The sequence below is a fragment of the Coregonus lavaretus genome (assembly GCF_964263955.1).
Source record: "Coregonus lavaretus genome assembly, chromosome: 20".
Classification (NCBI taxonomy): Eukaryota; Metazoa; Chordata; class Actinopteri; order Salmoniformes; family Salmonidae; genus Coregonus; species Coregonus lavaretus.
Window position 1 is genome coordinate 10168002 of NC_140007.1, and position 15481 is coordinate 10183482.

At 41.2% G+C, this 15481-nt stretch overlaps 1 protein-coding gene across 2 annotated transcripts; it reads right to left on the reverse strand.

The window, feature by feature from the left end:
* Positions 1–2581: 2581 nt before the first annotated feature.
* On the reverse strand, positions 2582–14778 carry LOC311148286 (prostaglandin E synthase 3-like). Of its 2 annotated transcripts, none has more exons than XM_084185199.1 (8): positions 14501–14778; positions 12713–12826; positions 12080–12149; positions 11844–11942; positions 10544–10681; positions 10355–10411; positions 3887–3914; positions 2582–3724 (listed from the first exon to the last, which is right to left on the reverse strand). In XM_084185199.1, coding segments are annotated over exons 1-8 (528 nt in total). In that variant the 5' UTR covers positions 14503–14778; the 3' UTR covers positions 2582–3704. The 2 variants fall into 2 exon arrangements, with proteins under 2 accessions (XP_084041325.1, XP_084041326.1); XM_084185200.1 differs by having other exon boundaries at positions 10592–10681; positions 14501–14724.
* Positions 14779–15481: the final 703 nt, after the last annotated feature.

Sequence of the window (15481 nt, forward strand, 5' to 3'; positions counted from 1 at the left end):
GCACACAACCAGCATGGCTACCACAGCATTCTGCAGCTATACGCCATCCCATCTGGTTTGGGCTTAGTGGGACTATCATTTGTTTTTCAACAGGACAATGACCCAACACACCTTCGGGCTGTGTAAGGGCTATTTTACCAAGAAGGAGAGTTGCATCAGATGACCTGGCCTCCACAATCCCCCCGACCTCAACCCAATTGAGATGGTTTGGGATGAGTCGGACCGCAGAGCGAAGGAAAAGCAGCCAACAAGTGCTCAGCATATGTGGGAAATCCTTCAAGACTGTTGGAAAAGCATTCCAGGTGAAGCTGGTTGAGAGAATGCCAAGAGTGTGCAAAGCTGTCATCAAGGCAAAGGGTGGCTATTTGAAGAATCTCAAATATAAAAAGATATTTTGATTTGTTTAACACTTTTTTGGTTACTACATGATTCCATGTGTGTTATAATAATAATATAATAATATGCCATTTAGCAGACGCTTTTATCCAAAGCGACTTACAGTCGTGCGTGCATACATGTTTGTGTATGGGTGGTCCCGGGGATCGAACCCACTACCTTGGCGTTACATGCGTCGTGCTCTACCAGCTGAGCTGTATTGACGTCTTCACTATTATTCTACAATGTAGAAAATAGTACAAATAAAGAAAAACCCTTGAATGAGTAGGTGTTCTAAAACTTTTGACCAGTAGTGTAAGTGTCGTAAGACCGGTAGCGTACGTGTTCGTAGTGTGTAGGCCAAACTGTTCGGACGATACATACAGAAATTGGCAGGAGAGGCTGTACTGACTTCAGACAAGTCCCGTGACACTTATGGGGGCCTCCATGAGATCTCATCTTTCCACAGAGGGGTCATAATAGTTTGTAGGCCAAGCCGTTCGGTGGCTTTAGACGCTTTGTGAGGACAATTTTTGGGATGTCATCATGGCAGATGCGGAAGGGCGATATCGGCATATTGAGACTCAGCTCATGCAACAACAAAAAAACGATATCTCTATCTTAAACAGGGTTTATGATGGTTTTTTAAACGTTAATTTGTTTTCCACAGGGCCTATGGAATTGTAGAAGGGTTAATAAAGCACTGAATTACTTTATAAGATGATTACTAAATTCTCTCTATTGCATCCCACCGCAGGAAAAATTGGTGCAACCAAATAAATATATTTTCCATAACCAAAAAAGATTGTATTTTCAGGTGGTGTACAAAACCGAAAGTAAAAGACGCTAAAACGAAACGTAAGCAAGGGAAGCATGGAAATAGTGCACATAGAACACGTCTACCGCTTCTTAGGATGTGCTCGTATATTCACTCTGGAGTGCCAGAGTGTGCTCTGGGCGTTCGTAAATTCAGAGCGTTGTCAGATTGTCCGTTGTTAAATTCAGTGAGTTGTTAGACTGTCCAATCATAAATTCAGAGCACACACTGGACACTGGCTGAGGAGAAGGGTTGTAGGGTTGATCCGAGCATTCTGACCTCAACAGCAGTCAAGCAACCAAGCTAACTGGCTAACGTTGGCTAGCTACTTCAAGACACAAATAAGAGAACACCTCACTATGATCATTTTACTAGCCCTAGCAGAGCTGGTTAGGCTGTTTTTATGTTATCTAGAGCGTTGGTGACTGTAACTGTGCCACTGGCAACAATAAAAGAACGTTTTTTTTTTGCCGACTTTTACTGAGACCTGTCATATTCAATGGGTGTTGCGTGTTCGTAAATGCATCAGTTATTCTGTGTGTCAGATGAGTGTCTGAAATCGGATTAGTCAGAGTGAATTTACGAACACACCCTTAGACTTGTTTTCAAGGAGAATTACATATCTATAACTCACATTTCTATGTGAATTTGGTCGTCCCTAAAGGTACATATTGCAGCTTTAATAATACATTACAAAAATACCTACATAAATTGAAATAATTGGGAGGTACTACATTCATGTATTTTTTTTTGTGTGTGACAGAAACCACTTTTCCCCTTCACACTGGAACTGAGCGCAGTATGCTATTTATTATATGGCCCTATTCTCATTTTAGTGTAATGAATTTGACCGATATTGACTCTATACGAACTTTGCCATTTGATGCTTGTTGTAAAAATAGAAATGGTTCTCGGTGGCCATCTTTCAGCCTCCCCCATCCCCTATGATAGCCGGTGGTCATCCGCCGCTCGGACATGCCATCATTTCACGTTTTCACCCTGAAAAAACGGATGATAACCAACGATACAATATATCCTCAAACGTTGATTAGACCAGATTATGTAGCCTATTTAAAAGAGCTCAGAAAGTTATAGGGAAGGAAGGATAGGTGATCATAGATAATAGTGAACGTGAAGCAGAATTATTTATAGGATATTTATTTACCTATATTAGCTGTCCAAACATGTCTGGAGGTTGAGAAACACGGCTCTATACTGTAGCCTATTCTTTGTCAATTGTTTTGGAAAACTGTGATTAATGTAGTTCAGTAGCAATATCCTCCTATTTACATCTAAACTTTCAGAAAAGTCGCACCCTAATGAAAGCCGTGTTCTATAAAACGGCTTTGACATGCCACCTGCATAGACCGTCTTCAAACACACACCATGTGAAATATGAGTCTTAGACAGTTTATTAGAAATATGTAGACAATTTTTTAAAAAATTCACTGCAATTCAACATCAATTTAAATTCTTCAGCCTGTGATAACCTGACAGGTTGACTTACACACACCAATAACTACGTTTATATTTGTCTCAGCTGACTTCCATTTTCTTGACAGTGCAAATATAATTAGGTCATCATACATGTTTACCATCTCATATCAACAACCCCCTCACCACAGGAGGCCCAGGAGTATTAACTGCCATAACTCTAAACAGATGGAATATTCTTGAGAGTAAAAGACAAATCCAGATGTTTTCAGAGGCCTAAACAGATAGGAATGGGTAAGTTCTACTCCTGTGTCGCCTCATGTGTAAATGTGTGATGAATAACTCAACTGCTGTTAGATCGCAAATAGTAATACAGGATTAGTAAAATAAAGAAATTGATCGTGGGGAGCAACACGTCAAGACAGATGCCTGTAAGAATTCCAGAACATTCAAAAGCTTTTGAACATAACATTGATAAACTGTTTGCGATTTAACAGGTGAGGAAGACAGAGAAACATGGAACTGTTTCTCTGATCACTATCTGTATACCACAGGGGAGGCTCACAAGAGGGAACCAAACAGAAAATGTAAACTGTTGAGGGATGTAGCTATGGTCTTCAAAATCAAGTTCTCCCCCCCATTATTTTAAGAAACTACACTGATCAACTAACTTAACACACAGAACCTTGGAGGGGGGGGGATAAAACAGATGTTTAATTACTTTTCATTTCATTACACTTGACAATCTCTTCACCACATATATTGCTTTCTAGGTTGAGGATGACTATACAGTACTTCCGAAACAAATCATGAATGCTTACTCTAATAATTAATAGTAAAACAGGATACGCCAAGAGTGCAGCACTGCAAATGGAAGTGGAGACTGCTACTCTATACAACACTATGCATATCAACCTTAAGTGGATTGATTAGAAATTAGCTCTGGAGCAGAGGCTATGGATTTAAACATGGCTACCGACTCATTTCTGTAGAAGTTTTTTTTCACTGCCTTCAATTTCAAGATAGTTTATGATTCCTCCTTCCTTTCTTCCATCCCTCTTTCCAGGATTGAGGTTTTTCATTCCAAATCAGGCATTTCTGAAAAAAATCAATAATGGAAAGTAAATAAATGGCCATATGATAAAAACAACAATATACTTTGCATAGCACTTTTGCACCAAAACATTTCTGGGTTAAGGGATGTCAGGGTATAAAAATGATTAGAAAGCTCAGTATCTGATCAGAAAACATTTCACTTACTTTCATCGTCACTATCTGCAGACTCATCCTAAACAGGAATAGAAACAAGCATGAGATAAAATTACATATGAAAGGGCTCCAGACTGACAATTGTCACATTTCGCAGCCCTTTGACTTGGCTGTGTTAGTTCAATTTGTAAATTGGTCGCACGGGTGCGAGCTGCACATTCTACATGGTCACCTCACGCAAAACGTCATATTTTCTAAGAGACTAAAACCATGATTTGCTCAAAACAGTAAAGAGCATTATCCGCATGATTACTGTAATGAAAGTGTCTGCCATGGCACAGTGCCCGTTTAGCTGGGGCCTGCTGCTGTGATGAGTGGGCCACTCACTGCCTTTCCCAGGAAGATTTTTTCTTCTGATTGTATAACATTTCAGAATCCAATTGTGGGGAAACAGCTATCCTGTGTTATACGGGTGTCACCATTGAAGAGGCATTTCTCAGCTTTCAATATTGAGCTCAATAGCAGCCATTTTACAACAAATATATTTTATAGGCCTATGGCGTTTGAGATATGGAGCATGCAAAATGCGCATCCGCCATTGTGATTGCATAAGTCTCACTGGGAAGTAGGTGGGTATTATATTTAGAGTTAGCGACCTAGCTAATGTTTGAGTTTCCACTTATTCAGGTGGTGAATTAGCCCTTAATAAATAAGCATAGATATTAGTGCACATAAAGATGTAGGCAAATCAATCTCTATTGAACAAAACAAATCTGAAAATTCTTGAGCCCTATTTGAACAGTTAAATATAACTACAATAGCCTAATTGTCAACCCAAAATTCAATGGCTGGATCAAAATATTTGGAATCATAACATGTTAGATGAAACCATCTCAGTAGTCTTATTACACTTCCTAACCATCTAGTCTAAGCCTTATTCTAAACTGGATTAAATTATGTATTTCTCTCGTCAATACCCCATTCTACACACAATACCCCATAATGACAAAGCGAAAACAGTTAAAATGTTTTCATATTTCATCCAAATAAAAAACAGCAATACCTCATTTACATAAGTATTCAGACCCTTTGCTATGAGACTCAAAATTGAGCTCCGGTGGATCCTATTTCGATTGATCATCCTTGAGCTGTTTCTACAACTTGATTCGAGTCCACCTGTTGTAAATTGAACTGATTGGACATGATTTGGAAAGGCACACACCTGTCTAAATAAGGTCCCACAGTTGACAGTGCAAGTCAGAGCAAAAACCAAGCCATGAGGTCAAAGGAATTGTCCGTAGAGCTCCGAGACAGATCTGGGGAAGTGTACCAAAACATTTCTGCAGCATTGAAGGTCCCCAAGAACATGGTGGCCGCCTCCATGCTTAAATGGAAGAAGTTTGGAACCACCAAGACTCTTCCTAGAGCTGGACGCCCGGCCAAACTGAGCAATCAGGGGATAAGGGCCTTGGTCAGGGAGCTGACCAAGAACCTGATGGTCACTCTGACAGAGCTCCAGAGTTCCTCTGTAGAGATGTGAGAACCTTCCAGAAGGACAACCATCTCTGCAGCACTCCACCATTCAGGCCTTCATGGTAGAGTGGCCAGATGGATGCCACTCCTCAGTAAAAGGCATATGACAGCCCGCTTGGAGTTTGCCAGAAGGCACCTAAAGGACTCTCAGACCATGAGAAACAAGATTCTCTGGTCTGATGAAACCAAGACTGAACACGTTGGCCTGAATGCCAAGCGTCACGTCTGGAGGAAACCTGGCACCATCCCTACGGTGCGGCAGGGACTGGGAGACTAGTCAGGATCGAGGGAAAGATGAACGGAGCAAAGTAGAGAGAAAGTCATCGAATGGCCCAGCCAGAGCCCGGACTTGAACCCAATTGAAAATCTCTGGAGAAACCTGAAAATAGCTGTGCAGCGACGCTCCCCATCCAACCTGAGAGCTTGAGAGGATCTGCAGAGAAGAATGGGAGAAACTCCCCAAATACATGTGTGCCAAGCTTGTCGCGTCATACCCGAGAAGACTCGAGGCTGTAATTGCTGCCAAAAGGTGCTTCAACAAAGTACTGAGTAAAGGGTCTGAATACTTAGGTAAATGTGATCCGTTTAATTTTTATTTTATAAATAACATTTGCTAAAAATTCTAAAAACACATTTTTACTTTGTCATTATGGGGAATTGAATCCATTTTAGAATAAGGCTGTAATTTAACAAAATGTAGAAAAGTCAAGGGGTCTGAATAATTTCCGAATGCACTGGAAGCTACGGAATATCATTTTTGGTGAGTTCGGAAATTTACAAGCGAATGTGAACAAGAGACATTGTACAAATGACCAAAGTTGACGCATGCTTGTCTGAAGGAAGAACAGTACTGGCTCTGGAGCAGCATGTGTAGGCTACACCTTGTGTCTGTGTGGAGTCGCTAGGGCAACGGGGCTGCCTGCTCTGCTCCGAGAACGGAGAAAAGGGAAGGGGAGAAGACGGGCGAGAGAACTGAGAGGAGAAAAAAACGCAAGGAAATCAAGATAGTGGCAGCTGTAGAACTAACTCATCCAAAGGGCTTTGACTTCTCAAACATGGTACAACGCTAAACACAATGATGCCCTGTCACCCTATTAATTCAGCCAACTAGCAAGTTAAACTTAAAGGTCGCGTTAATGCATAATTCAGGAAAAAAATATAGGGCATAAGACATATCTTGCTGTGTTTTGTAAACAGATATAAAATGCTTATTATTGTCATTCTACTCGGCATTAGACTAATTTCGTGCTTCAGTTGCACTTCTCCACGCAGATGAGAATTCCAAAACAGGCCTTCTATCAGCAGAAAGCGATCTGGCTGATGCGTAGCTACTTTTCTCCAGTACTTTTCTCAGTGTAGCCAGCCTACTTTTCTCCAGTAAAATGCAAGATTAACTTTAAGCAAATATTAGGAAATGCAGCTGGCTAAATTCATTCTGATGACAATGAAGCTATTTTCTGCAGAATGTGTTGCACTAATGTATTTTCTGTGAAGGAAAACTATAGTTGCACGTCCCAGATCACTCTGTTGAAGCAAAGAAACACGTGACCCCTGTCAATACACAGCTGGACTCACCTGCTCCCGCTTTCTCCTGTTGTGCTATTTACAAACAAACACGTGACTGACAACTGTTCTGGGGAACTATGGTAAGCTTCATAATGTAAAATAATGTGACAGGTGAAATGAATAACGCGATCTGCTTCATCGCCTAAGGTATTGCAGGTATTTACTTAAGTAGCTACAAATATTAAAATGTATTGAAAAACTTCAAAGAAATAGTTAACGGCATTGAAAACCCATCCAGTGGTTATTTCCAAATACCCCAGTATACATGGTATACCACCCAAGACTAAAAATAAATAATTTAATGAAACATTGAAATTTGGCATTACTGTTATTAGCCCATAGAAACACCTTGAATAATAGATTCACTACATGGAACATAGTCTCCCAGAAATATCAAAGGGAAGTTTGTTCTGAAGCGTCTGTCCTATATCTGAGAGATATGAGTAAGATCAGGAAACTTTAAAAAAAATGATGTTGGCATGTATTTAACCCCTTATTTTAGGCACTAAACTATCTCCATATATACTCCAATTATTTTTTTTTACTGGTACCAGAGGCTTCAAACGAGTCTTATGGTGTCCTAGAGCAAAACAACCGACACTTACACTACTGGTCAAAAGTTTTAGAACACCTACTCATTCAAGGGTTTTTCTTAATTTTTTACTATTTTCTACATTGTAGAATAATAGTGAAGACATCAAAACTATGAAATAACACATATGTAATCATGTAGTAACCAAAAAATTTTAAACAAATCAAAATATATTTTATATTATTCAAATAGCCACCCTTTGCCTTGATGACAGCTTTGCACACTCTTGGGATTCTCTCAACCAGCTTCATGAGGTAGTCACCTGGAATGCATTTCAATTAACAGGTGTGCCTTCTTAAAAGTTAATTTGTGGAATAGTCCCCTGTAGCTCAGTTGGTAGAGCATGGCGCTTGCATTGCCAGGGTTGTGGGTTCGTTTCCCACGGGGGGCCAGTATGAAAAATGTATGCACTCACTAAGTCTCTCTGGATAAGAGCGTCTGCTAAATGACTAAAATGGGCCAAGAAACACAAGCAATGTCTCAGCCTCCAGTATCTATGCTGCAATAGTCTATGTGCCGGGGGGCTAGTGTCAGTCTGTTATATCTGGTGTTATTCTCCGGTCTTATCCGGTGTCCTGTGTGAATTTAAGTATACTCCCTCTAATTCTCTCTCTCACCCCCATCCCAGAGGACCTGAGCCCTAGGACCATGCCTCAGGACTCCTTGCAGTCCCCAGTCCACCAGGTCGTGCTGCTGCTCCAGTTTCCACTCTTCTGTCTGCGGCTATGGAACCCTGACCTGTTCACCGGACGTGCTACCTTGTCCCAGACCTGCTGTTTTCAACTCTCTACCGCACTTGCTATTTCAACCTCTAAATGCCTGGCTATGAAAAGCCAAGTGACATTTACTCCTGATGTAATGACCTGTTGCAACCTCTACAAAAAAACTATATTTTTTTTCTTCTTCATACAACCACTGATTATTATTTGACCCTGCTGGTCATCTATGAACGTATGAACATCTTGGCCATGTACTGTTATAATGTACTGTTATAATCTCCACCCGGCACAGCCAGATGGGGACTGGCCACACCTCAGAGCCCTGGTTCCTCTCTAGGTTTCTGCCTTTCTAGGGAGTTTTTCCTAGCCACCGAGCTTCTATATCTGCATTGATTGCTGTTTGGGGTTTTAGGCTGGGTTTCTGTATAGCACTTTGTGACATCTGATGATGTAAAAAGGGCTTTATAAATAACATTTGATTGATTGACCAGTGGAAATGTGTCCTTTGGTCAGGAGTCCAAATGGGAGATTCTTGGTTCCAGCCACTGCGTCTTTGTGAGATGTTGTGTGGGTGAACGGATGATCTCCATGTTGTGTGGGTGAACGGATGATCTCCGCATGTGTATTTCCCACCGTAAAGCATGGAGGTGGTGTTATGCTGTGGGGGTGCTTTGCTGGTGACACTGATTTATTTAGAATTTAAGGCACACAACCAGCATGGCTACCACAGCATTCTGCAGCTATACGCCATCCCATCTGGTTTGGGCTTAGTGGGACTATCATTTGTTTTTCAACAGGACAATGACCCAACACACCTTCGGGCTGTGTAAGGGCTATTTTACCAAGAAGGAGAGTTGCATCAGATGACCTGGCCTCCACAATCCCCCCGACCTCAACCCAATTGAGATGGTTTGGGATGAGTCGGACCGCAGAGCGAAGGAAAAGCAGCCAACAAGTGCTCAGCATATGTGGGAAATCCTTCAAGACTGTTGGAAAAGCATTCCAGGTGAAGCTGGTTGAGAGAATGCCAAGAGTGTGCAAAGCTGTCATCAAGGCAAAGGGTGGCTATTTGAAGAATCTCAAATATAAAAAGATATTTTGATTTGTTTAACACTTTTTTGGTTACTACATGATTCCATGTGTGTTATAATAATAATATAATAATATGCCATTTAGCAGACGCTTTTATCCAAAGCGACTTACAGTCGTGCGTGCATACATGTTTGTGTATGGGTGGTCCCGGGGATCGAACCCACTACCTTGGCGTTACATGCGTCGTGCTCTACCAGCTGAGCTGTATTGACGTCTTCACTATTATTCTACAATGTAGAAAATAGTACAAATAAAGAAAAACCCTTGAATGAGTAGGTGTTCTAAAACTTTTGACCAGTAGTGTAAGTGTCGTAAGACCGGTAGCGTACGTGTTCGTAGTGTGTAGGCCAAACTGTTCGGACGATACATACAGAAATTGGCAGGAGAGGCTGTACTGACTTCAGACAAGTCCCGTGACACTTATGGGGGCCTCCATGAGATCTCATCTTTCCACAGAGGGGTCATAATAGTTTGTAGGCCAAGCCGTTCGGTGGCTTTAGACGCTTTGTGAGGACAATTTTTGGGATGTCATCATGGCAGATGCGGAAGGGCGATATCGGCATATTGAGACTCAGCTCATGCAACAACAAAAAAACGATATCTCTATCTTAAACAGGGTTTATGATGGTTTTTTAAACGTTAATTTGTTTTCCACAGGGCCTATGGAATTGTAGAAGGGTTAATAAAGCACTGAATTACTTTATAAGATGATTACTAAATTCTCTCTATTGCATCCCACCGCAGGAAAAATTGGTGCAACCAAATAATGGGCTGATGCCACCAACTGGAAAAACCTAGTGGCAACAGCGCCACCAGGGGAAAATGTTAGTCTGGATCGCAGACTATGGTTTGAATTGTACATATTGTGTCCCACACATTCTTCTAAAGAGACTGATTAGTCATTAGCAAGCCCATACACAAGAGGCACATGACTAGAGTGGGACATTGTGTTTTTGTACAAATTCAAGTAAAGTGAAACTGAGAAAAAGAGGATGAACTCCACAGAGAAGCTCTTACATCATCAGCACCATCTAGATCAGGTAGGTCATCTTCCCCTCCCATGTTGTTCATCATCTGCAATCAGAATCACACAGAACAGCCTGAGCCAAATATAATAATGCTGTTATGTACTCATTTGTACAGTCTTTGACCAACCTTTCATACAGCAATCAAGAGCAAGTTCACCATTTGCCCTAGGACCCTTACTTTAGCCATTGCTTCTTGTGTGTTGAACGCCATATCCCCGTCTCCTACCTCTGAGAAACGATCGAAGTTGCCTAGCTCCTCGTCCGAATCGTCCTCCCAGTCTTTCCAGTTGTTAAAGTCAACGCTGAGCCAAGTTAGCTGTTGAGGAATATCATGTATGACAAAAAGGCTTGCAGACGCTTGTTTGGAGGAAGTCATCTTCCTGGCTCCTTACGTGCATTTAGAATTCAGTGTGTTCCGAAATCAATTATCGACCAATACTTAAGCACAGAATACTACATTTTTATTTTAACAAAATAGACACACAGTGCATTCGGAAAGTATTCAGACCCCTTTACTTTTCCCACATTTTATTATGTTACAGCCTTATTCTAAAATGGATTAAATATGTTTTTCCTCATCGATCTACACACAATACCCCATAATGACATAGCGAAAACAGGTTTAGTCATAAAAAACTAAACCGGATATACCTTATTTACATAAGTATTCATTATGGGGTATTGTGTACAGATCGCTGTGGATTTTTATTTATTTAATCAATTTTAGAACATGGCTGTAAAGTAACAAAATGGGGAAAAAGTCAAGGGGTCTGAATACTTTCCAAAGGCACTCTGTGTATATATATACACACACACTACTGTTCAAAAGTTTGGGGTCACTTAGAAATGTCCTTGTTTTCGAAAAAAATAAGTTGCAAAGTTGCAAAGAAAAAGCCATAACTCAGACTGCCCAGCTTAATCTTTTCTTTTTATTGGCCAGTCTGAGATATGGCTTTTTCTTTGCAACTCTGCCTAGAAGGTCAGCATCCCGGAGTCGCCTCTTCACTGTTGACGTTGAGACATTTTGAGCCTGTAATCGAACCCACAATTGCTGATGCTCCAGATACTCAACTAGTCTCAAGAAGGCCAGTTTTATTGCTTCTTTAATCAGCACAACATTTTTCAGCTGTGCTAACATAATTGCAAAAGGGTTTTCTAATGATCAATTAGCCTTTTAAAATGATAAACTTGGATTAGCAAACACAACGTGCCATTGGAACACAGGACTGATGGCGGCTGATAACGGGCCTCTGTACGACTATGTAGATTTTTTTTTTATCCGTCGTTTTCAGCTACAATAGCCATTTACAACATTAACAATGTCTACACTGTATTTCTGATTAATTTGATGTTGTTTTAATGGACAAAAAAATTGCTTTTCTTTTGAAAACAAGGAAATGTCTAAGTGACCCCAAACTTTTGAACGGTAGTGTGTGTGACATATATATATGGCAAATACATTAGACAGCATAACTGACCTTAGCCTTCTCTTTTGTTAGCCTCGGCCACGGCTTCCCAGGTTCTGCTTTTCGTAAACAGCACAACACTGACCGATCTGTGCGTTTGTGTATGGATTCCTATGTGTGTCCAAGAGAGATACATGAACACTTTCACTCCGCAAAATTAAGTTCCATTAGTTATAGATCATAGGATGCAATCTGTACCTCGTCCTGAGGACAGGATGACAATGTAATGAAGTGATTGAGTGACTCACATTTTCATCAATGGCTTCGAAAAGGTCTACTTCATTCTCGTGTTTGACTTGGTCAGTTCCTCCAAGACAACTGGTAACGGGAGGGGTGAAAGGAATTTCAGCATAAATGTGACTTAAAGGGATTCTCTGGTACTTTTGTATACTTCTTAGCCAGTAGTTCTGAAAGTAGCGCTCACAAGCCAAAGTGGTCCCTAAAAATGGCATACTACATCACATATGTGCAGATATGTGCACCACATCATTGCTCTCCGTCTCTGCTGCCTGTGCATCTTGCTAGCTGTCACTCATACGGCGTGGGGCTGAAGCTCATTGGTTGTACTCAGATTGCTAGGGGGCTGGCCCACATGAGGTAAACGTAGGGAAAATGGCGCCGCACAACTTCCAGAAAAACAGTTTCTTTCAAACTAGGGATTTTGTGGCTAATTGAGGTAAAACAGTAATTCTGCTCATAGATTATGCATGTATGAACTACACAGTGACACATCCAGCCCAAAGTGGGAGGGTTAAAAAGTACTTAGTAGTCGTTAAAGTCCCCGAGCACATCTTTAAACTGAATTAGAGGGATTTTCAAATGCCTAGAGCAGTTCTGGTCCAACCTTTTCTTTAAACCACTGACTTGATGTCACAACTCACCTGAAAGCAAACTTTGCTTTCTCGAAATTGATCTTGACATCCTTGCTGTCCGCTACGCAGAACTCGATGTAGACGGAGTCCCGCCTGTCATACCACTTAGCAGTCGCTGGATGCCTGGGAACACAGATGAAGAAACTCAATGAATGACAACGTTCTACATAATATTTATTGAGTTGAGAAAAGCAACAAAAAAATCTCAGGACAGAAAGGTTGGCTTTAGTAGACTCAGAAGAACAAGATTTACTGTATCAGTCATCACTGAAGAGGAAGGATCTCCTGCTGGTATTTTACAGCAATGTTGTCTTGGATAGCAAACTGCAAGCAAATCCCCCTTATCATTACAGTTAAGATTTAGGGAGGGTACACTGATCCTACAGCTGTACCCAAGGGTAACTTCTACCCCAGTGCTAGTAACAGAGTGGGAGGCGGGACAAACGGCTGTGGAGCACCTGCATGGAGCAGGTGGGACACAGTTGCGACAAAGGCTCACCATCAAAGGCAGGTATATCAGGTTGCCAATAAGGCATCAATTTGCTGCGATACAGTAAAGGCAAGATGGTTCCAAAATGGAAAACGGCTGAGTATTTATTAAGAAGCAATCCGACTGTCAACAGATTCACGTTTATCATATCAAAAAGGATGGAAAATACTGACGGAATGTCAAAGCTGATTAAAACGTCCCTATGTCCTCAAAACGGACATTGTCATGCCTCTCACATATGCGAAGTTACCTGTGCAAACTCAACTGTGATCATTTCAAACACATTTTTGATAGTTTAATTCATTTTCAACTACTTTCTGCTCTCATGTGATACTGTAACAGTTAGTTTAGAAATGCCCCAGTGCAAATGTAATTTAGATTACCATACAGCTGACCTTACATATATGCATTTAACAACTATTAAGGACTTCAGTCAACAATGAGCATGCTGTATCATTAGCCAACTAGCCAGCTCGCTTGGCTTCCTTACAACTAGTCAGCAGTAGGATAAACAGCCTTTCATTTTATTCAGAGCAACTGGACATTATCTAGCCATGTGCATGGTATGAATATAAACATTCGGTTACAGCTAAACTGTCCGTCGTTTTTTAAATAAATACTCTTAGGCTGGCTAGCTACTTATGCTAAACTGAGCTCTTTGAACGTTACATCTTGTGTGAAGCAGGAATTTCCGTTCTCATGTGGCTAGCGTAAGCTAACAAACTAGGTAAGGCCAACCCATGGTGAACTAATCTAGCTAGTTAATAATGTTAATCAGTTGTAGAATATATTTTCCTACCTTGCTAGTTAGCTAGCGTTAGCTCATTGAAACGTACACAGGACAGGAATGCACACCACATGCCATGCGGAGTCATGCACTTGACCATACTAACTAGACAACTTCCATTACTGTAGCTAGATAGTTAGCTAGCTTCTACTAATGGCTAACGGGAATTTAGCCCATGAGTGACTGAGTATAGACAGAAAACTAGTAACGTTAATGTTAAGTTGACTAACGTTAGTAGCTAGCTAGCGACTTCCTTGCCGCTAGCTAGTTAGCAAATCAACTTACGGACATTAGCATTATCATTAACTTGCATTGTAAGTTAGCTTGGTAGTTAACAGATAGCTAGCTACGAAATAAGGCCTATCATCGCTAGGTGTTCCTCCCGCCTTTCGTAAAAGCATGTTGGTATGCTAGGTAGTTAACGGCATAACGAAACCAACGACGTTAGCTAGCTACTTGCGCTAGCGTGCTTTTGCTGGCTAAATTGTACGCACGCGCTCGCCCATCCTCCCAAACTTACATGTCTTGTTGTAGATATGCCAAAACCGTTGTGATCGCCTTCTCCTTGGGGATACACAATTAATTTAGAATACTGTCCTGATACGCTTTTCGTTTCAATGGGCTGTAGGAAAAGTGTGTGCAAACTACAAAAATGTGTATTGAATAGCCACACACACTGCAAGGCCACCCTTTCTACGCCTCGCGGACTGGATCTCTGTATGGACCTGACGTTGTGACGCAGCTACCTCGCATTCGACGTTTCTAGAGCATTCACCAGCAGGGTTCTTCTTCTTCTTCAGTGAGGTTTATGGGCGGTTGGCATCCAACGTTATGATGCATTACCGCCATCTACCGTACTGGAGTGTGGGCCAGAGAAAGGGATAAACTAAATCCTACCTGCCAACCCAGTTTCTCTTAAAAAAGAAAACAAAATATGTGATACTATATCTAATTACGTTCTACTCAATATACTCTTTAAACTAATTTCCTGTATACCCTTCTCCCTCATACTTAATCTCATCCTCTCTCTTTCCCTCTGATACTGCCCACACTGTAGCAATACATGCTCCACAGTCTCTATTTCCTGACAATAATCACATTTTCCTGATGGATGCTTTCCTATCACGCTTAGTGTCTTATTCAACTGGCTGTGTCCCACCCTTAATCTTGTAAATATAGCCTCCTCTCTTCTGTCCCTTCCTGCCTTCCTCCCCTCCCCGACTTTCCTCTGTACTTGAAATAAATGCCTTCCCTTAATATTTATATTCCACTGCTCCTGCCATCTCTGCACCATCACTGTATATATCAGTCTTTTTGCCTCTGCCTTGCTCATTGACACATCAACATCCCCACTACTAAGTGCTTGTTTAGCCTGTTAATCTACTGCTTCGTTCCCCTCCACCCCCACATGGGCTGGAACCCAAGTAAATCTTATCTTAATCCTGCCATGGGTTTGTAGCACCTCATAAAGCAGGTCTTGTCTGCTACGTGAGCTAAAAGA

Coding starts and splice junctions, on each gene's coding strand:
- LOC311148286 (XM_084185199.1), bottom strand. Junction 11,943..12,079: donor TCGAAGCCATTGATGAAAAT/GTGAGTCACTCA, acceptor GGACACACATAG/GAATCCATACACAAACGCAC. Junction 3,725..3,886: donor TGCAGATAGTGACGATGAAA/GTAAGTGAAATG, acceptor GATTTTTTTCAG/AAATGCCTGATTTGGAATGA.